This window comes from Panthera uncia (genome assembly GCF_023721935.1).
Source record: "Panthera uncia isolate 11264 chromosome A1 unlocalized genomic scaffold, Puncia_PCG_1.0 HiC_scaffold_16, whole genome shotgun sequence".
Taxonomy (NCBI): Eukaryota; Metazoa; Chordata; class Mammalia; order Carnivora; family Felidae; genus Panthera; species Panthera uncia.
In genome coordinates, this window is record NW_026057576.1 from 49,135,247 (window position 1) to 49,156,959 (window position 21,713).

The 21,713-nt window shown below is 36.4% G+C and overlaps 2 protein-coding genes across 10 annotated transcripts in view; one reads left to right on the forward strand and one right to left on the reverse strand.

The window, feature by feature from the left end:
* Positions 1 to 10,137, forward strand: part of CLN5 (CLN5 intracellular trafficking protein) — a 56,952-nt gene extending 46,815 nt beyond the window's left edge. Inside the window, exon 4 of the mRNA XM_049647108.1 lies at positions 10,050 to 10,137. Within this exon, the coding sequence (XP_049503065.1) occupies positions 10,050 to 10,084 (35 nt within the window). The 3' untranslated portion in view covers positions 10,085 to 10,137. The remainder of the gene's footprint in view (positions 1 to 10,049) is intronic.
* MYCBP2 (MYC binding protein 2) overlaps positions 1 to 21,713 on the reverse strand; it is a 283,512-nt gene that overhangs the window by 1,175 nt on the left and 260,624 nt on the right. For 8 of the 9 annotated variants that reach the window (XM_049647093.1, XM_049647092.1, XM_049647095.1 and 5 more), the window contains 14 exons: positions 21,587 to 21,667; positions 20,323 to 20,589; positions 19,265 to 19,548; positions 17,823 to 17,919; positions 15,907 to 16,026; positions 14,240 to 14,341; positions 13,313 to 13,441; positions 12,804 to 12,936; positions 11,502 to 11,605; positions 10,081 to 10,269; positions 9,180 to 9,287; positions 7,804 to 8,013; positions 6,279 to 6,386; positions 5,471 to 5,636 (listed from right to left, as the gene is read on the reverse strand). In XM_049647093.1, coding sequence (XP_049503050.1) covers positions 5,471 to 5,636; positions 6,279 to 6,386; positions 7,804 to 8,013; positions 9,180 to 9,287; positions 10,081 to 10,269; positions 11,502 to 11,605; positions 12,804 to 12,936; positions 13,313 to 13,441; positions 14,240 to 14,341; positions 15,907 to 16,026; positions 17,823 to 17,919; positions 19,265 to 19,548; positions 20,323 to 20,589; positions 21,587 to 21,667 — 2,098 coding nt within the window. Of the gene's footprint in view, positions 1 to 5,470; positions 5,637 to 6,278; positions 6,387 to 7,803; positions 8,014 to 9,179; positions 9,288 to 10,080; positions 10,270 to 11,501; positions 11,606 to 12,803; positions 12,937 to 13,312; positions 13,442 to 14,239; positions 14,342 to 15,906; positions 16,027 to 17,822; positions 17,920 to 19,264; positions 19,549 to 20,322; positions 20,590 to 20,884; positions 21,056 to 21,586; positions 21,668 to 21,713 lie in introns of those variants that run through there. The other variant, XM_049647096.1, reaches the window with a different exon arrangement.

Below are 21,713 nucleotides of genomic sequence, written 5' to 3' on the forward strand. Positions count from 1 at the left end.
GTGAGCCATACCATCTGTCACCATACAAAGCTATTATATTACCACTGACTAGATTTCCTATGTTATACCTTTCACTTTGGTGACTTTTTCATCCCATAACTAGAAGCCTGTATCTCCCACTCCCCTTCACCCATTTTGTGCCTACTTCCCCCATTCAGAACCATCAGACCGTTCTCTGTATATGGATCTGTTTCTGCTTTTTTGTTTCGTTTAGTTTTTTAGATTCCACATTTAAGCGAAATCATATGGCATTTGTCTTTCTCTGTTTGACTTATTTCTTATTACTTAGCATAATACCCTCTATGTCTCCATCCATGTTATCACAAAAGGGAAGATCTCTTTCTTTTTATGGCTGTGTAATATTCTACTCTGTGTGTGTGTGTGTGTGTGTGTGTGTGTGTGTGTGTGTATACACATCTTCTTTATCCATTTATCTCTTGATGGGCACCTGGGTTGCTTCTATATCTTGGCCATTGTAAATAATGTTATAATAAACATAGGAGTACATCTATCTTTTTGAATTAGTGTTTTCATTTTCTTTGGGTAAATACCCAGTAGTGGAATTACTGGATCATATGGTATTTCTATTTTAAATTTTTTGAGAAACCTCCATATTGTTTTCCACAGTGGCTGCACCAGTTTGCATTCCTACCAATAGTGCACGAGGGTTCCTTCTAGTCCACATCCTTGCCAACACTGGTTATTTCTTGTCTTTCTGATTCTAACCATTCTAATTGGTGTAGAGTGATACCTCATTGTGATTTTGTTTGGCATTTCCCTGATTAGTGAGGTTGAACATTAGATATATCATTTTAAAGCAAAGAACAATGAACAAAAATCGTCATGAAAATCTGTCAGTTCAGTTGAATTGAACACTATTCTGGATGAGAAAATATGGAGACTTTTTAATAGAATGTTTTTCTGCAGGTAAAAACAAATTTAAATGTAAATAAGCCATGTTAGTTCTCTGAAGAAAATGCACACACTGATGAAATGGAAAGACTGATTATTAAAGACTGTTATTTTAAAAGTATCTGAAGGAAGATTAGTAGAAAAATGAAAATCAGCTTAAATATATGAATGGTAACATAATATAAAATATAACAATCTGGAAGAAGCGCTTAGGGAAAAGAGAAACTTAATGAGGCTTAAAAATGTACATAAAACTGTACTTTTCTATTTTAAAAGACTTGCTATATTATTGTGCTTCATGTCATGTGTTTCTTATCATTTAAAAAGGACTTTTAGGGGCACCTGGGTGGCTCAGTTAAGCGTCCAACTTCAGCTCAGGTCATGATCTCATGGTTCATGGGTTCGAGCCCCATGTCAGGCTCTGTGCTGACAGCTCAGAGCTTGAAGCCTGCTTTGGATTCTGTGTCTCCCTCTCTCTCTGCCCCTGCTTGTGCTCTGTTTCGTTATTTCTCAAAAATAAGTAAACATTAAAAAAAAAAGTAAAGGACATTTAGCTCCTTTATAAATGAGGAACTTGACTGTGTAGGGAATCCTGGCTGGGCTTATAGCTGAATACAGAGTCTCTAACAGCAGAGGAAGAAACAGAAGTATGCATTTGTTTCCTACAGCTAGTAACCAAAACAATAAATGTAAATTTTGACTCTGAAAGAAAAGTATGAGATTGGATGGAATAAGCTTACCCAGATGAATGGGGAATGAGATCTGAACTGAATTTATCTCTTCTAGGTTTAAAAGAAGGAAAACAGGAGGGATAAAAGGCTAGTGTTTATGAAGCTCTTAGCCTGGCACAGTATGTTAGCTGTTATTACTACCACCAAACAAGTACAAACTGCCTCTATCCATATAAGAGTAAGACCAAGGCAAGAGGGTAAGTATCACACTGAAGACAGGTCATCTCAGAGGGAGAAGTCAACTGCTGGTTTCAGCTACCAGACATAAGAGCAGCGGTTAAAACCTACAAAGGTAATTATTCCGGTTATAAATTATAGTGTGTATCAGTACCTGCCACCCCAAATCACACTGCACACTGATATTCTGCCCACCCCACTGGTGTGTGGGGGAGACTTGTCAGGAAGAGGGACACTCAAGTACACACCATAAATGATGGCTCCTGCAAACTGCAGTCCTTGTAAATAAATAAACGGTCACTTACTCAACAAGTATTTACTCAGTGCCTAATGTGTGAATGGTGTTACATTAGGTGCTTGAGATGTAAAAATGAATAGTACATGGCCCCTATCTTCAAGGAGTTAGTAATCTAATCATGAAGGTAAAAAATAGTAATATAATCATGATGCTAAAAAAAAATACAGTAAAAGTAAAAACAAAAGAAAAATCACCTGCAGACACTTGTGTGCTTGCTATTGAGGTACTGCTCTAGTATGTCAAGTCAATCTTCTACCAGTCATAGAGGCAGGAACTATTGTCCCCATTGTGCAGATAAGAAAAGTGAGGCAAAGTTAACTTAATCTTTCTTGATTCTTAGGTCCCTCATGTTTTATTTTAGTTTTTTTATTTGAAAAAAAAATTTTTAACATTTATTCATTTTTGAGAGACAGAGTGTGGGTGGGGGAGGGGTAGAGGGAGAGGGAGACACAGAATCTAAAGCAGGCTCGAGGCTCTGAGCTGTCAGCATGGAGCCTGACGTGGGGCTCAAACTCATGGACCGCGAGATCATGACCTGAACTGAAATTGGACGCTTAACCTACTGAGCCACCCAGGAACCCCTTAGGTCCCTCATCTTTTAAATAGGCACAGCAATATTTAACTCTAAGTATTCTGGCACTAAGAAGGTGGTTAATAATTATTTTAGAAAGTAACAGAGGAATGGTCTACTTTAACTTAATCTGGACTCTTGTTCTTATCCATATATTAAAAATTGGAATTAATGGGTTGACAGTGGTTACAGAATCAATCCCTCCGTCCTTCTAAGTAAAATGTATGGCCATCTTCCCTGCTGATTTCACTGTGGGGTCTGCTTTAATTCTATTCCAGTTCTCTATAGGAATGGATGAGTTAATGAGTTAGATGAATGTGAAAGGCTGGGAGAGCATGCCTCAGTCTAAGTGTTATGATCTTAGGCCAGCTACTGAATTTCTCTGGGCCTTAACTTTCTATCTGTGAAGGTGAGAATAATACCAGCTACCTTGTAGGTTGTAAAAACTAGGTAAGAAAATGTATGTGAAAATGCCCAGGATTGATGTCAGTTCCCTCCTGTCATCTCTGTAAATCCTCTCCTGCCTCATCCCTCTGGCTCATGGTTGTTTCCAGGGTGAAGTCCCTGTACTGGCAGAGCTCGGTGATCATGTGAATGTGTGAGGGAAGCCTTGCCTTTGCTGGAACCTCTCAGCGACTATCCACCTCTGTGTTCTCCACACTTGTTTTATTGCTAGCTAACCTCTTGATTAATTTTAGTGTTTGGTTGTTGTTTTGTCTTTGTTTCTGAACATAGAAGAAACTTTCTTTCATTAAGTAAAAATGTGAATTTTCCCTGATGATATTGCTTGCCTCTAAACTTTCTCAACTAGAAGCTGCTTATCTCTTGAGCTCCTCTGTGTCATGAAGCCAGGAAGCAAGACCGACTCTCCTGGTTCCCATTTACTTCTAGACCACTGACTTACAACTTTCAATTCAATAACCCTCTTCCGTGAAACTAACATGAGCCAGAAAACTGCCCCTATGGTACTTCCTTCATTTGCTGACCTCCAGCTCACCACCCTCCTCTAGCTATTACATTTCACATCTTTATGCTGGCCATTATCCTAAACACCTAGCCTCACGTTATTCTGACCTTGCTTCTTTCAAAGTCTACTACATCTACTTTAAAATAAAAAATTCTTTTTAGAGGGGAAAGAGTGTAACAATTTCTATTTACCATGAACAATCTTTTATCTATTTAACATAAACAAAATAGCAAAAGTAGCTATACTCAAAAAAAAAAAACCCTACTTATTCTTTCTGAATAGATAATATATTTCTCATGGCTTAAAAATCAAAATGTTAAAACACTGTATACATTGAGTCACCTTTCTCCCATCTCTACCTATCTTCCTGGTTTTTCCCAATAGTAAATTAATTTTATTAATTTCTAGTATATCTTTCCACAGTTTTTTAAAGGCAAATATAAACAAATATGAGCATATATTTTCATTTTCCCCTTTCCTACAAGACAGCAGACTATATACCTTGTTTTGTAAATTGATTTTTCTTTTTTTCTTTAAAAGTTTTCATTAAAAATTTTTTTATGTTTAGTTATTTTTGAGAGAGAAAGACAGTGCAAGTGGGGTAGGGGCAGAGAGAGAGGGAGACACAGAATCCAAAGACGGCTCCAGCCTCTGAACTGTCAGCACAGAGCCTGACGTGGGACTTGAACTCACAAACTGTGAGACCATGACCTGAGCTGAAGTCGGATGCCTAACCAACTAAGCCACTCACACGCCCCTGTAACTTGATTTTTCACGTAACAGTCTCCTACACATCTTTCCATATGAGTACATAGAAACTCCATCCTCATCACCATTTTCTCTTTTTGATGGTGCACAGTACTTAGTGTGTAACCACCCTCCTGCTGGACACCTGGGTTGCTTATGAATTTTTATTTTTACAAGCCATGTTGCAATGAATAGTCTTGTTTATTTGCTTTTTTTATTTACCTCACATATGTAGGTATATCCTCAGAAGTGGACTGTTGAAAGGTAGATGTGTTAGCAATTTTGAGAGGCTTTTTTTCAGTAGGGTTCTAGCATCTGCTCTCTGATAAGCAGTGGATGAGAGTATGTTTCTCAGCTTTCAAAAGATTGTGGATTGTGCTGTAAGTACTTTTGCATGTATTTTCACCAATTTCAGATATATCTCATGTAAAATTCTCTACTTTGGTCACATTTACCTCCCCTTCTGCTTCCCCCACTTCTGTGAAGCCTGGTACTCCACTGCATTGGAACCACCAGCCTCCTGACCTCTTCCAATCTTTTGGGTTTCTTTTTGGTTTCATATTCCTATTTTTCTCAGCCTGGCCTCTACACACAATTATTTCTCCTGTATTCTCAGCAGCTTAACTCCTTGGCTTTCCTGACGCTCCCTATGCTGCCGATTCCCAGCCACTCTAGATCAAATCACTTGTCCGTTTTATGGTGCTGGTTCCAGACTTCTCAAAAAAAAAAAAAAAAAAAATTACAAAATCTTTTAAAACTGTTCTATTATCAATTCATAATTTCAAACTTCACATGGCCCTACAGTGCGAAACAGTGATTTTTTTACTGACTTCCTTCTTCCCCAGGTGCCAGTTTCCATTACAACTCTTGACCCCTCATCACCATGGTGATCTTTCTACTTCACTCAGAATGTCAAAAGCTTACAAGGGCCAAGAAATTTGCTCTGATTCTTTAGTCTAGTTTGAACCGGATTTCTACCACTTGGAACAGGGTTCTCTTGTGATCATTAAATTAAACTCGAAAGTAAATACATTACAACAATGTTTTTAAAAATATTAAAAGCATACCTGCAGGACAGTGTGGTAGTTCTTCCTTAGGAATGCTAGTCATTCTTTGAAAATCATCATGACAAGCATTACAAAAATGTGTTGTTCCAAAACAGAAAAAGACTGCCACTGAACAGCAGTAGCGACATTTATACTCCAAAAAGTCTGTGCCATGTTTTGGACACATCTATAGCAAAAGAAAATACACAGACACAAGATTATAGTGAGTCTATTTCAATTACAGTTAAGGACGGTCATATATGTAGCTTAGTGATTCATATCATGTGAGTATGCATAGGTCTCAAAACTGATTGGAAAACTGAGGATATATACATTAAAAAATTAATGAATAAACGCATAGCTCTGCCCAAAAGGTCTGGAGAAGGCCCTAAATTCTTATCTCAGATTCATCATAGCCAATCTGATTTAATAAGTAAGACAGTTGATTTCCTGGTAAATTTTTCCTGGTCAGCCAAACTGAATGGTTAATAATATTTAATCTATCTCTCAGTCTCACAGATGTACTATGAAGATTGCATGGAAGTGAGGTAAACCTAAAAGTGTGACTACAGGTTTGAGAAAGTGAAATACATAAATTTATTACTTGTTGAAATATGGTGATAATTTTATTTAAGACAAAATTATAAAATGTAAATACCATCCAAGAAAATAACATATATGAATTAATTTGAAAAATTATACACTGCTATAAACACTGGGCAAAAACTTGCTGTATTATTCCCACCATCTTAGTTATATTATTATTTTTGAAAAAAAATAGGAGCTTAACATATCTAAATTGTCTTTTCTATTAAAATGTGCTACCCACCTGAGCCCTGGACACATCAGAACAGGCACCACAAATGAGCTCTCTGGGATCATAATCATCCCCTTGTCCAGCCTCAGCATCGCACCGAGCTTCGCCACCAAAATATGCCTATGCGGAGAACAACAACAAAAACCTTGTCATGGAAGATACAGTATGAGGATACTGAAAGTAAAATCAAGAGTTCTTAGAAAATACTATTATCTATTAGGCTCTCCCCTGCAGTGCCCAGTGGATGCCCATATGGTTAGACTGGAGTATGAAATAAAGCTACTTTAATCTGGAATAAACTCATGCATACAGTAGGAACTCCAAACACTGTACTGTCAAAGTAAAATAACAAAAGAATGTATAATATTCCAAATAAATATAAAAAATATATTAAGTAGTGAAGAGAAACTGCTTTCTCAGGGCAAAGTTTGAGTAATTTTTCTCATTTTGAAACATTAAATGTTTCCTTCTATTGCTTTGATAATCATGCGTGAGAATTTTCCAAATTTTAATACTGTAGTAGTAATAGTAGTGGGGGAGGGACAGAGAGAGAGGAAGACACAGAATCCGAAGCAGGCTCCAGGCTCCAAGCTGTCAGCACAGAGCCCGACACAGGGTTCGAACCACAAACCATGAAATCATGACCTGAGCTGAAGTCAGATGCTCAACCCACTAAGCCACCCAGGCGCCCCTTGAGGTTTAGAAATATTAATCTACTAGTAGCAATGTGAGTGTAAAGGATGGAATGGAGGGGTTAGGGGCTCCACACAGGGGGCTCAGTAAGAAGGCTACTGTAATTACCAAAGAAAATGATTAGGGTTGCTGAAGATGTAATAGAAAAAAAAGAATTCAGAGATATTTAGAGACAGAATTGATAAGACTTTGTAAATAAAGACCAGACACTGAGACAGTCAAAGTCGATGAATGTAATACTTCTCATGTGGACTTTGAAGTATCTGTGAAAAAATTAAAATGTCTGGTAAGCAGTTAAATATTTGTATCTAAGTCTCAAAAATTTTTCAAGGTCAGAATGATACAGATGTTTGGCGAACAAGAGCTCTGCAAAGGTAAGAAGGTTATAATTAGGCAAGAATACACTGCTGAGAAACTAAATCTATACAGAGCAGGTAAATGAAAACGAGCCTTATAAAGGAGTTAAAGACAAATAACCAGAAATAAAGAGTAGTACTTTCCAAGAGTAGCATCTTGGAAGCCAAGGAATTTTATGAGGAAATGGTGGTAAGAGCAAGTAGGAGAGATTTATTTAAGAACTAACTGGATTTGGCAAACAGGAGATTACTGATGTGAAGTGGCTTGTGTACAGAAATACTACATGCTTTGGAAATAGTTTATACAGGTTAAAAAAAATCCCAAAACAAATTGAGTAAAAAAATTCAACTTAAAACATAGTATCAAGCTTTCTCATTTTTAACTTCGGACTTAAGATATAAGAATTCAGTATCATTATACAATTCAATTCTTAATCACATAGGTAATCTCTAGTTCTTAAAAACTCCCATGATAATTTACAGCATACCTTTCTGCATTTGTAGCAGACATAATATGCATATCTGTTCATGGCATAGCCAGCGGGGTCGTTATAAAATCTCACACCAGGCGTTGTGATAGCTTCACTCTTATGCAGACCTTCGTATTCCAATCTCATTAAGGCTTTTCTTCTGACATCTTCATAGAGATCTTTTATTGGATCAAGCAGGTCTTTTAATACTATATGATTTATTTTGTTCTGAAATTTAAAAAATGAACATTCTTTAACAGAATCATTTATTTATGAATTCAACAAACACTTAAGTGTGCATCTAAGAATTAAGCACTGTGTTAGGAGATAACCAGAGAGTGGACATTTTCTAAATAAAATACCGTTTAAAAACAATCCTGTAAAACCCTCACAAGCCCACATTTTTCCAAGATCAGGGACAATGGGGGCAAATGAGACATAAAGCATGAAAATTCTGTTTCATTATCTTCATATTTCCTGAGCCTGAAATATATCTTCTGTTGCCTTAGCTCTTCTGGGAATAAAAGGTGGCCTTGCTGCCACAAATAAGACCCACTCCCTCTGTGTGAGTGTGCTGGTTCTTTGGGGTAGGGTAGATGAAGAGGTAGTATTTTGTATATCACCTTCGTATATCATTTTCTAAATGTGACCTTTTCTGTGGCACCATATAAGAAGAGAGAGAAAATTATTTATTACAATATTTTTGATTGTTCCTCAGTCTAACTAAACAATGATTGCAGCAAGTCTTTCCATTTTATACCCTTTATACCAGTCTGCACATCTGAAGGAAATAGGGAGAACTTAACAGAGGAAGGAATGAAGAATTACTAGAGAAGGCACTGTCAGTCACATTCTGAAACAGGTTTTTTGTTAATCATGACTGGCTGGCCAAAACAAGTTGCTACTTTGTTTACTATCTTTAAAGAGATTTGTCAAAATGTTAATAATCTTCTCCTTGTTTTACCTATGCTCTAAAAGAATTCATCTTAATGGCTCTGAAAACCCAGACCTCATCTTTATTGGCAGGTGTAAGAAGCTACAAGCACCACAGACTCATTCATTTTGGTCGTCACCTGCTGTCGTGTCTCAGGATTTGATGTGAAAGTGGTGACAAACACCATGCATGATGATGTCTAAGTGAATTTTCTGATGCGATATGTTTAATTCCATTTAAACAGCTTTTAATGGACACTTACTGTTTTGAAATGCATTATAATAGATAGAGGGATCTTATAATATTCTCTGGCACACCTGGATGAAAAGAGCAGAAACTGGTGGGGAACGGGGGCAAAAAGTAAATCGAGAAGGACACCAAGAGATGCTGACATGTTTATTCTGAAAGATGAAGGTAAAGATAAAAATAGAAAGTAGACAGTTTCTGATTCTCTCCATACCTTGCAAATGGGACAAGATATAAAGCCAAATGTTATCCTTGGACCAAGCCATCTATTTTCCAAAACTCGTCGGCAGCACTGTAAGTGGAATACGTGACTACAGTCCAGCTTAAATTAAAAAAAGAAAGGGATGTAAGCAAATGTGATAACGATAAACACTTGAATAAATGGCAGATTATTCCATGTTCAATGCAAGGTGCTAGTTAAAGCAGGTAAGGGAAAAATCAAGTTTAGAATAATGAAATTTCAGATCTTCTCTGTTATTCATGAAATATTATAAACTATATCTTCAGCTTCTCCCAATTTGTTACCATTCGTGTATTAATGACACCAAGAGTAAGCCACGTTAGGGAGCAATTTAGAATTATTAACTTTTGTTTCTGGTAGAAAGAAGGAACTCCTGATTTAAAGGTTTAAGATTTATTTTTGAGAATATTCATTATTTTGCAGTCGTAAAAACTGAAAATATAAACAAGTGGTAAAAGTTTTAAAAACTTATTTAGCAAATTATAACTTCAATAATATTACTAACATTATAGATGTATGCAAATGCATTACATATATAGGTATGTTTATCAATTGCATAATGCTACCATTCTGGGTTTTCGAAATTAAGAAGAGAGTGGTTACTAGATAACCTTATTATTTTTTCCTCCCTTAAGAATATTTTATACATTCTATTGATTATACAGACTCACACAAATCACAAATTAAAGCTGAGCACACAAAATGGAAAAAACATAAAGGGACAGAATTTGCTCTTCAAGAAATGGAAGATGTAGTGGGACATTTTCTTCCAATGATATAAAATAGGTTTAAGTGATCTGTTTATTTAACAAATATATTTATAATTCCCGTTTTAAATTCTAGACACTTGTAACACTTTAAGAGCTGAGACAACCTGAATGGCTGGTGCTGCTGAGAGCGCTTCGGTGAAACAGATCATGCACATGTCATCGGCATCTTGCTTCAGCGTTGTGGCACTTTTATCACAGCCGTGGAGACAGGGCAGACAGTGCTCTTCATTTTTAACACCTCCACATGGATGGCCACAAGGATGCGTCTTACTACAGGCTATCTTAGCATATTCCTATTAAAAATAAATTATGATGGCATTCAAAATATCAAAAAGGGCATATCTCCTGGTAATTATATCCATTATATTAATTTTCCAAGATATTTCCCACAGGAAATACACATTGAGGCTATGTAACAATAAAGTTTTTTTTATTCTTCATTTGAATATAACTTAAAGATTATTAGCAAGGTTTTTAACGTGTAATTTTTAAAAAAATAGAATTTATTGTCAAGTTGGCTAACATGCAGTGTATACAGTATGCTCTTGGTTTTGGGGATAGATTCCTGTGATTTATCACTTACATAAAACACCCAGTATTCATCCCAACAAGTGCCCCCCCTCAATGCCCATCACCCATTTTTCCCCTCTCCCTTCCCCCGCATCAACCCACAGTTTGTTCTAAATTTTCACTTCACATAAAGACAATGCTGATAAAAAAGTGAAATATAATTCTAGTGGATTTATTTTCATGCATAGTCCTGAAGCAAAAAAATTCCTGATATACAATCTCCCAATTACTACCTATCTCCTCACTACAATGGGTATAAAAAATACACAGGTATCTTTCATAGCTGGACCCTATTCAAATTCTTGTTAACTGAATTGAAGAACTGAAAATATTTGGATAGCATGGAGTATGTGTATGGATGTTCAGGACTACAGAATTCTTAAATACTGGAAGTTTTTTATAGGGAAATAAGTGAGTAAAGTATGTAAGAGGTAAAGAAATGCAGTCCATAGACTTTTACCTGTTTCTAGCACACAAGCAAACATTAAATATGTATTATGGTGGAACTGATAAACACACACAGTCTGGTTCAGGCTTGAGAAACTTATCTGATCCATTCTCTAGCTCTGATAAAGAATTTAACTCTTTAAAAAGAATTTTTTTTTTTAAATGTATCTTTATTTTTGAGAGTGAGAGAGCATGAGTGGGGAGGGGCAGAGAGAGAGGGAGACACAGAATCCGAAGTAGGCTGCAGGCTCTGAGCTGTCAGCACAGAGCCCAATGCAGGGCTCAAACTCATGAACCATGAGATCATGACCTGAGCTGAAGTAGGATGCCCAACCGACTGAGCCATCCAGGCGCCCCAAGAATTTAACTCTTGACATGAGGAATATACTAACTTAGAAAACTGAAGTGATGCTGAACGCTAACTCTTATTTATATGCAGTAAATATGTCCCGAGGGAATACAGGCTATTCCTTACTGGGGCAGCCTGACTGTCTAACTGTATACTCACCTGGCAATCGGCATCAGAACAAACACTGCCAACAGCAGATAACTCTGTTCCACTCCTGGAACCACAAAAGCGGCATGCTTCTGAGCTACTTGTGGTGGGTTTGCCTAGGTTCAAGCAGAAAAAGAAAAATCTTCCTTAAGGATATGTTTTCTACATATTTTAATACCCAGCTAAATAAAAAAACAACAACAGGACAATCAGGTATGTATCAGTTGCTATCACTAGAAAATCAGCCTGGCAGTTTTACAGAAGGGTTGTAAGCAGTCCTAATTATAAAGGAGCTAATCACAAAAAAGGGACAAGAAACTAAAGATCTATCTGAAGCCAAACAGATAGGAGGTTGAGCAGATATGGCAAATCCCCAGCTCCAAAAACACAGATAAATACATTTTGCACATACAAAATATAATAAAAATTAAGTAAGAATACACAAAAGAAAGATAACTCTTTCAGAACTACTATAGTAACAAAATTACAAGGCATAAAAGAAAACCTATCATCAGATAATATGAAACTTAAAAAACAGAAGAATTCCCATCCAAGGAACTAGAATTGACAGAGCTATATGAAAAGGAAATTAAATGTCTGAAATCATCAAAGATGTAACAGAATCTAGAAAACAAAACAGAACAGGAAAAATAGGAAGATTTGAAAAATGTAGACCAAGCTCATTTGAAAACACAGATACAAAAATAAATATAATAGTAATACACAGAATTCATCAATATTTACAGGAAAAAAAATTTTTTAAGGATAGTTTAACTCATGCATACAAGAATGGTTCAACATTAGAACACTTACTAATGCATTATATGGCCCTATTAGATGATAGCAGAAAAAGAAATCAGCTATGAGAAAGACCATGCTCTTGTAGCATGAAAAATTACTCTTATTTAAATCTGTTCAGATTTGCACTTAACTCCAACATCACAAATTTGTGTCAAATGGCAGGCTACAGACGTGCTGGAAATTAAGAATTCATAAGATTCAATTTAACTTTAAGCTGAGAATATAACCAGATTTACTTTAGAAAAAAAAATCAAAAATGAAAAATCACATGTTTTGGAGATAAAATGAGCTGCTCAAGGTAACACAGCTAGTGAGTGACAAACCAGGTTTCCTGACTTGTAGTCTAGTGTTCTCTCTCCTAGATAACAGTGTCTAGTAAATACGATAATACAGTGATCGGTGATGTCATAGTTACCAGAATATACTCAAAATAATCTACATTAAATAATTCACATCAGTATCATCCAGTTCAATCATAATCAGTAGTCACGGTTTGATCTTAAATCCTTCTACCTGTGTGTTCTCGGAACTCCACCATTGCCTTCATTGTTTTTGAATCTGCTAGAGCCATCAACCAGAACAATTTGGTTCTACCACAGCCTTCATGAAGGTCAACCTTTATAGCTTCTTCTTCCTCTTTGAAGACCTATTGATTCATTAAAGAAAAGGGGAAACTGTTTTATTTATCACTTGGAAACAGGAAGTGTAACATTTAATTGCTCAAAACAATAATGGCTTTTCTTCATGAAGCACTCTAAGAAGTTTCAGATATTTCCAATCTTGTCCTCAATCTTCACAACAACCCTGTTTTTTTGAATGTGGAAATGAAGTCTCAGAGAGGCTAAACGACTGTCGTTTTACACAGCTGGTAAGTGAGGCAGTTGGGAATGCCACTGAGGTCTCTGATCCCATAGTCCCTTTTTCCCAGTACACCGAGCCTCCTTCCCGCATTTATTTCAAAATGTATTGGATGTATCTTATGCTCCAGATGCTGTTCTGCGTGTAAAGGCAGACATCTTCACCTGTCTTTGATGAGTTTTGGTTCGCCGATGAAGATGAAGGAACCTGTCACAGTCGGTGCACAGATTTCCACACACGTTGCATAGAATGATGGCTGCGGTTTCTCCATCATCGTGGTTGTCACACATAGGCTAAAATAAGGCATTGCCACATGTCACATTACAGTAACAAGAAAGTTTCAGACACACATACAAATGGAATGTGATTTATTCACAACAGTAATGTTATTGTTTTGAAGTCTATTAGGAATTTAGAATCTGAACATTAAACAGAATTATGGCAAGTGTACTTAAATATAAAAATCCCTCCAAACCCCTAATTCAATAATTAATGTGCTGAGCAGTTTCAATGATTAATAAAATAAACATGTATGCTTTGACTAATGACTTAAGACATTTTCTCCCCCCCTGTGTTCAAACATTCTGTATGCTAAATGAATAAATTATTCATTTTGAAACTTAAACATTAATAAGAAAATGTTGAAAGGGCCTATATAACGTCTTCCCTTCCAGTGAATGTAGGCACACCTAGCAAACCTACTTTAAGTACTGTATATTTGTGAATAAATGGTATGTCACAGTGCCTCTCTTAATGCTTTATTTCCTTCTTACCATAAGACTGGGAACATTTAGTGTAAAGTCTAGATATATAATGAGAATGTGGCTAAAAGCACATTTTGATGTGGTGCAAACATGGCTCAGAGAAGGGGAAAGCTCTTTTATATAGTAATTAAAGCCCCTAACAGACTATGAAGAAAGGACCCTAAGTGAAACAGATTTGTGAGATGACCTGGGCAATGTGACAAAGCTTTCCACTAATTGTGCGATTTTGACTCGCAGATTTGTTTGTTTTTTAAGCTAAGCTAAAGCTTACTTATAAAGAAAAAGAAGACACGAAGACGGGTTTTTATAAAACAGTTCTGATCTTACCATTTGTTTCTGCTGTCCATCCTTTCCCATCCATCTCCCCGAGGAGAGACGATCTACATGGTCCTGATCCAGCACACACAGTGATGCTAGAGCAAGCCAGAGCTGTTAAAAGGAAAGGCTGTCACAACACTGAATTTTTAGAAAAGACTTGTAAAACACTGACTGCCTGACCATAACAACAGCTCAATGCTAGCTGAATTTGAAAATACATGGATGCCCAGTGGTACTCCAGTTTTCCTGATGTGGTACCAGGCACACATGCTCATTGCCGTATGTGTCATGCACATAGTAGGCACTCAAATATTTACTGAATAAATCACTGCTGCTCTGATGAACCATTCTGTTTTTTACCTGACATAAAATTATCCCTTATTGGGATATATAAACACTGTATCAGTAAACAAATTTACATATTGAATATTTATGGTACCAATGCCTCTTGCAAATTTTTCCAACTAGCATCACCTGCCTGAGGCACTACCTTCCAAGGAAGGTGGTACAATGGTTGTCTAATTTTACACAGTCCCATGAGTAGGTAGGTGGGTACCTATTAAATTCTTCTGGATAATAACAGCTCCTCAGAAGTCTCTGTACACCTCTAAATGCCTAGCACTGTGCTTGGTATACTCTGTCAGAAACAAGGACGTGTCTAACAAACTTTAGAATATAGTCCTCAAAAACAGTTTAAAACTTTCTGGGGCTTAAAGGATTAAAATTCAGTTTTACATGACACATTTCTTCATTACTAAAAAATAGTTAATTACTTAAAAAGTGCTTACGAGTGGATAGAGATAAAGAGTAAGACAGGGAAAAGTTAGAAAAAGGAAAAAAAAACAGATAAAGAAAAACAAAGGAAGCCAGGAGACAGGGGAGTGCAGGGTGAAGAAGTGCACGCGTGGAGAAGTGGTGTGGTCAGAGTAAGCTTCACACATCACCCTCACTAGCAGCAGAGTGTCAGGTGGCTTTTTCTTCCCTAGAGAAATACAATTTGTCTTCTTTTGCAGACTTGTGAAGATTATCGAGCTATTTCTGCCAGTATTTACTTCTTCCTAATGCTGACACACTGCCCTGGCTTCAAGGAAATCCCTAATCTCTTTTGGAAGTATATGGGACATGAAATTTGGTAGGTTAAAAATTACTACAGATGTCTCATCTGAAGAATGCAATCCTATTCCCCAGCTAAGAGATTCTTCCCCACCCTGCTCTGGGAATACACTTTTTACTTTTTTAAAAAGAAGTAAGGCCTATAAATCCAGTAAGTAGGCTCTACTTTAGAATAATTGGGCAGTACCAAAATGAGTAGGGAGGGCCTGGTCTTCAAAGGACTTTCAGTGTATCTGAGAATAATGTTGACACTAAATTTACTGTATAAGCTATAGTAAATACACCATCAGAAAGACCACACAAGGTCTTAGCCTTTTCTAACCAGTTTATCCTTAGCTTCCTAAATAATAACAAAAACAAGAGATACAGAACACATAACAGTCAATGTGAATGTTTTATAACCACTATACTTAGTTCATAATTCAAAAAAGCCTTTCACACTTTTTTAATAAATAGAATATTTGGTCAAAAAAATTGGATTAAGCTGACTTATTGATTTAAGTTTAATCAAACCTATTGTGGAAAAAAGAACATGCAACAATAAAATGAAAAAAACCTCGTACCCTAGTTGTTGCAATACATCTCACTGGAGATCTAAATTCTTCCTCCATCTTGGTCAAGGCAATGATGGTTTCTGCGATGGCATTTTTTGTCACTCGGGACCATGCTTCAGACAGATGACCCTATTGAGCAGGAGAGAATAGTTTAATAAGCAACCAGAAATGTATACTCATACTAGTAAATTCTCTTCTCTTAAATAACAGCTCTCAAGAAAAAGGAAAGATTTATTTGTTAATGCAACTTTAGATCAAGGGCCATACTTTCGAAATAAAAATCCATCACAACTCTATGAAAAACTCAACTTCTAATCACTATTTTAATGAGTGAAAAGCCAATAAGAAATTAGGTCTCAATACTCTTCTCCTATGGAGCTCAAAGGTATTTCCTCTTACATTTAGGTAAAAACATAACAGAGGTACTAAGGTATCTACGGTTGAGAAATTTCGATTATGAAGCCTTGTTATTTAACACAAAATTCATATTGCTAAGCTAAGTGCTTTCAGATGAATATTACTACAACCCGAGAGCATAAATGTGTTTAAATTATAACTACTTTATTTGCTAACTTGATTTTTGCTGAATATAAACACTTACTATAGAATTTAGGTGTTCCTAAATAATTTTCATAAATATTTTTATCCAGTCAACAGCCTGAGAAAGACTAGCTGAAAAATGAGAAAGCTCTCCATTTCTCCGATTGAGGAAAGGTCCTTGCCGTTGGGAAAAATGACAGAACTTCGTATTTCCCCAGAATATCCTTTCTAGCCTCCCATCCACTTGCTATCAATTTCTTTAAATGTTTTTTTTTTTTTTGATCTTTATTTATTTTTGAGAGAGAGACAGAGTGTGAGCAGGGGAGGAGCAGAGAGAGAGGGAGACACAGAATCTGAAGCAGGCTCCAGGACCCAAGCTGTCAGCACAGAGCCCGATGCGGGGCTCGAACTCACGAACCATGAGATCATGACCTGAGCCAAAGTCGGACGCTCAACTGACTGAACCACCCAGGTGTGCCCCGCACATGCTACCAATTTCTTAAAAGAGCAGTTCCATGGGCGCCTGGATGGCTCAGTCGACTGAGCGTCTGATTCTTGATTTTGGCTCAGGTCACGATCCCAGGGTCATGGGGTCGAGTCCTGCATCTGGCTCTGCGCTGGGTGTGGAGCCTGCTTGAGAGTCTCTCTCCCTCATTCATTCATTCATTGATTCATTCATTCATTCTCTCTCTCTCTCTCCCTTTCCCCCCTCTCCCCTGCTGGGTGCTCTCTCTTTTTCTAAAAAACAAACAAAACAAAACAAAACAAAGGGCATTTCCTTCTCCACCTCCTCCTCCAAGATGCCTTCTGTCTGGTCTGCCTCTCAGGAGCCCACACTCCACAGCACTTTGCCCCCCTCAACCTGGAAATATAACGGAATGTGAGGAAACTAGCAATATGGAGCAAACAGTAAGAGCCATGTACTCTGGAGAAACAGTTTCCTTTCCTCCACACTCCCAGATCTCCCTGAAAAGCCAACATCTAAAGACAGTAGTAGAGTATATTAATAAAGAAGAGTAAAAGTTTTGTAAACCAGGAGAGAACTAAAAAGAATGAGAAACTATCACATCAGGGAGCCCTGTTTTTCTTTTAGGTTTTTGGTTTCTGGCTTATTTGTAGAGCTCAAAAAGTATATTTTATTTTTTAAGTTTTAAAGTTTAGTTTCTCAAGTAAATTAATTGGGAAGCTTGAAATGAAGTTTACACAAAAAACATATCACTGAACGAAAAGACAAATGGGTGTGTTAACCTACTAAACAGAGGCTTTAAGTAAAGCAAAATAACACTAATGTACTTCTGCTATTAATGTAGTAGAACAAGCTGCCTGTTTTAATCAGATTTCTATTGCACTTCATTGACATAATGATCAGAAGGATGGGAACTCACTGCTGCCATATCCTTAATAAGTTTAATGATGATCTCTGAGATCTGGGTAGGAGTTGAGCCCTTCATCCACCAATGGCTTTCACCTCTTCGAACATAACTACAAAGAAAAGTCAGCATTTGCAAAACAATCAGTGATAGTTACAAATAAATACAAAGAAAACTGCTATTTCAGCACGTATCTTAATTTTTTAAATGATTCAAAGTATTTTAAAAAGAAATTAATCAAAACATTATTCATAATCTTCTCTTCAACCCCGAGAGAGTAGCTATTCTGATACATGTTCCCTTCCAAATATTTGTTTATATATAATTTTTGTATCTTGCAACTTCTAGAACATTGCTGTTCAAAGTATATCCACAGATCACAAACTATTTGTTACCAATCCACAGAGATATTGAGGGCTTGCACCAGAATATGTCAACTGTATCAGTGGGTATCACACTACTGTTTATTTCAGCTGACATTTTTTTTTTTCTTTGCAAGACTATCTGGATGAAGAAAGCAGTACACTGATTTATATTCTAGTGTTATTTGCTTAATCTCATGGACTGATTCTTTGACTAGTACTGTTCCAGATGTCTAATTTTCTGCGTTACACACACCTCTGCAATGAACTTCCTTGCACATATCTTTGTCCATAGGTATAAACATTTTTGAGGGAAACAGTTCTAGAAGTAGAATTGGTAGGTCAAAGGATAAGCATATTTTAAATACAGTGATATGTTATTAAACTGACATCCAAAAAGGCTGTAGCAATCTATATTAGATGTCATAATGCCTATTTCTTCATAATGCTGCCAAGACAAAGATATTTTCCTATTGTTTATCTCAGGACTAACTGTTCATTATATATTTTCCTATCAGTTCTTTGTCTTTTCTCATTGATTTGTAGTCATTTAAAAAATATTATGACTAATAATTCATTCTCTCCTATATAGGTGTTAAATATTTTTTTCAGGTCAGTTTATATTTAAAAAAATTTTTAATATTACTGTCTATCAGTTCACTTTCATTCTTATGTAGCCAAATTTGTGAATCTTTTCCTTTGTGACTTTTTGGTTCCGAGTTTTAAGGTCTTTCTGGATTGAAGATTACAGAAATATTCTTCTATAATTTGTCCTAGTAGAGTGTAAAAAGAAAAATACATAAAATTTTAACTGATCTCAAAGTTACTTTTGTATATGGTGTGAGATAGGGGCCTTCAATATCTTTTTTTTACACGAGAAGCATTCCAATATCATATTCAGTACACCTTCCTTTCCCCACTAACTTGAAAGGACACTTGTATTATATATAGAATTCTCTTTCATGCATGGATTAGTTGTTTATGGTTTCTATTTGGTGAACAAGCAAACAAGTAGAATTCGAAATCTTGTCTTAATTCTCCAAATAGTAGCTCACTCTGCTCTATTTTAGTACTAAAACAGATGCAATGACCAACCTGGAATTGAAAATCATTGGAAGAGTAACTGTTGTAACACCTTTGCCCACAGTGGTACCAGCTGTTCCTGTGATGGTAGTTCCTTTGGCTTTTAGCTGAACTGTGAGTGCTTTGGCAATACATCCTAGAAACATGTCCAAGATACCTAGTTTATTCCAATCTCCTTTCTCTGTTGAGTGAATGATATCACTGATATCTGCTGGAGGGAGGGATTTCACTCCTATGATGCTGGCCAGACGATTAGGAGTCACTTCAGGCAACACCCGTCTTAGTAAGGAGGTTACCTGATAAGAAAAATGAAAGGAAATAATTCCTCTTAAAGACTGGTATTCTAAAGTTTTCATTTGTATAATGCGCCTTGCTGCCCTTCTATGACTTCAAAAGCTCTGAGAAGGACAGAAATATAAGACTTAAACACTATTTTTAATTTCTCAAGTGGTAATTACCCCTCCAGGGAAGCAAGAAAAAGACAGGTCTTTTATTTGGTCAAGATGAAAGATGGGCACCTGGGTGGGTCAGTCAGTTAAGCATCTGAATTCTGCTCAGGTCATGATCTCATGGTTTGTGAGTTTGAGCCCTGCATCAGGCTCTGTGCTGACAACTCAGAGCCTGGAGCCTGTTTCAGATTCTGTGTCTTCCTCTCTCTCTCTCTGCCTACCCCCCCCCCCCCCCCCGCCCCACTGCCTCAAAAATAAATATTAAAAAAAAAAATTAAAAAAAAGATTAAAGAAAAATCACACATCTCATGGTAATAAGACAATCAGTAGACAGAATACTCTTTATCATAACAGCACATTAGTAAAATGAAACATATTTTGCTCTTCCATACTCTCATGACAGTGAGTCAAAAATAAAAAGCATGGAGTTAAAATACAATCCAAAAAACCAAATAGCAAAACAAAATAAAAATCCTAAGACCCTAAGGTGAATCTCTTTGCTAATTTTTGTAATTAGCAAATCTCTTTGTAATCTCTTTGTAATTTGTAATCTCTTTGTAATTTTTTAACAATGTTTTGAGGAACAAAGTCAGCCAGAAGGTAAGTGGTGTGAGCAGTCACCTGTCTCTGGACTCGAGGAGATGCTGTGTGGAGCAGTGAAAAGAGATCCTGGAGCAGAGTTAGCTGCTGAGCCAGATACTGCCGGCCCACGTTAGAGCCACTCAGCGCTAAGACCATAGAGAGCAGCTCAAAGCAGTAAGCATCGGAGGAGGCATCTTCATCATTGGGCTGAGAATTGGCATTTTCTTTGCTTGAAATGGCATGTTCCCACTCTTCACGAACTCTGGTGGCTTCCATGCGAATAGCCTGGACGATGTGAGCACACACCTATAAAGACAACATGAAGAAAATGTAAAAACATACTTATGTCAGATTTACTATTTCTACTAAAAAAAAAAGAGACAAGAATATTAGTTGATACTCAATTTAACACTCTTTCTCCCAGTTAATTCTCCATCATGCCATTCTCTTAGCTCATCTTAAAAACAATTAAGGAAAACTCTCAGAACTATGATTAAAAATCTTAATATTTAAATCAACTCCTATGTAGAAACTATTTATATACAAGTTACCAATACCCATACCTGTGGTTTGAGACATCAAACAAAAGCAAATTACCATATTTTATCACTTCTAAGGCATATTTTCCTCCCACATTTTAACATTTTTATTCATAATGTGCTTTATAATTGATGGCATTCACAATGTAATTGGCAGCAAATTTTCGTTTTTTAGTGATACATGAAATAACAGCACATTTTATAACTGGTAGCATTTAAGATTCAATGAAACACTGTTAAAAAGATAAAGCACAGATAAATTTATTTATTTAAGCAAGATTTAATGATGCTGAAAGTTAAAATAATGGGCTAATTTAAAACCGGTATTTTATTAGACTTTTGGAAGACTAGTTTTTGTTACCCAGGTACTACATTATATGAACAATCTAGTACTACTCCATCTCCTTATAATTAAAAATATTAGCAATGATTTAGTTAACACTATAATTGCTCAGAAAAAAAAATCAACTGACAAACAAGAAAAGTGGGAAAAGGAACACAGAAAACGCAAATGAAATCTGATATATCTGGATATTTGACACCAAAATGAAACAATCTACCTGAAAATGAGAAATAACAAAGAGCAGCAAGGTAAGAAAGTTAACAATCATAAAATCTTTAAAGTGATGCAGGTATGCCAATATACTAAAGGCAGACACATTCTGCAGGACTATAAAAGAGTCAGCATAAAAAAGTCTCCGTAAATTTTGGAAAATACTTTATACCCTAAAAACAAATGAAAACTGAAATGACAATTTACTAACCTGTTTTTGTAAATTCGTCAGCTTACTCCTGCTGAATATGATTCCGACCATATGTTCTTTCAGGTCAGCGTCTGATGTTGCCTTTTACATAGAAAAAGAGGGGGGGGGGGACCCAGGCTCTTTGAAT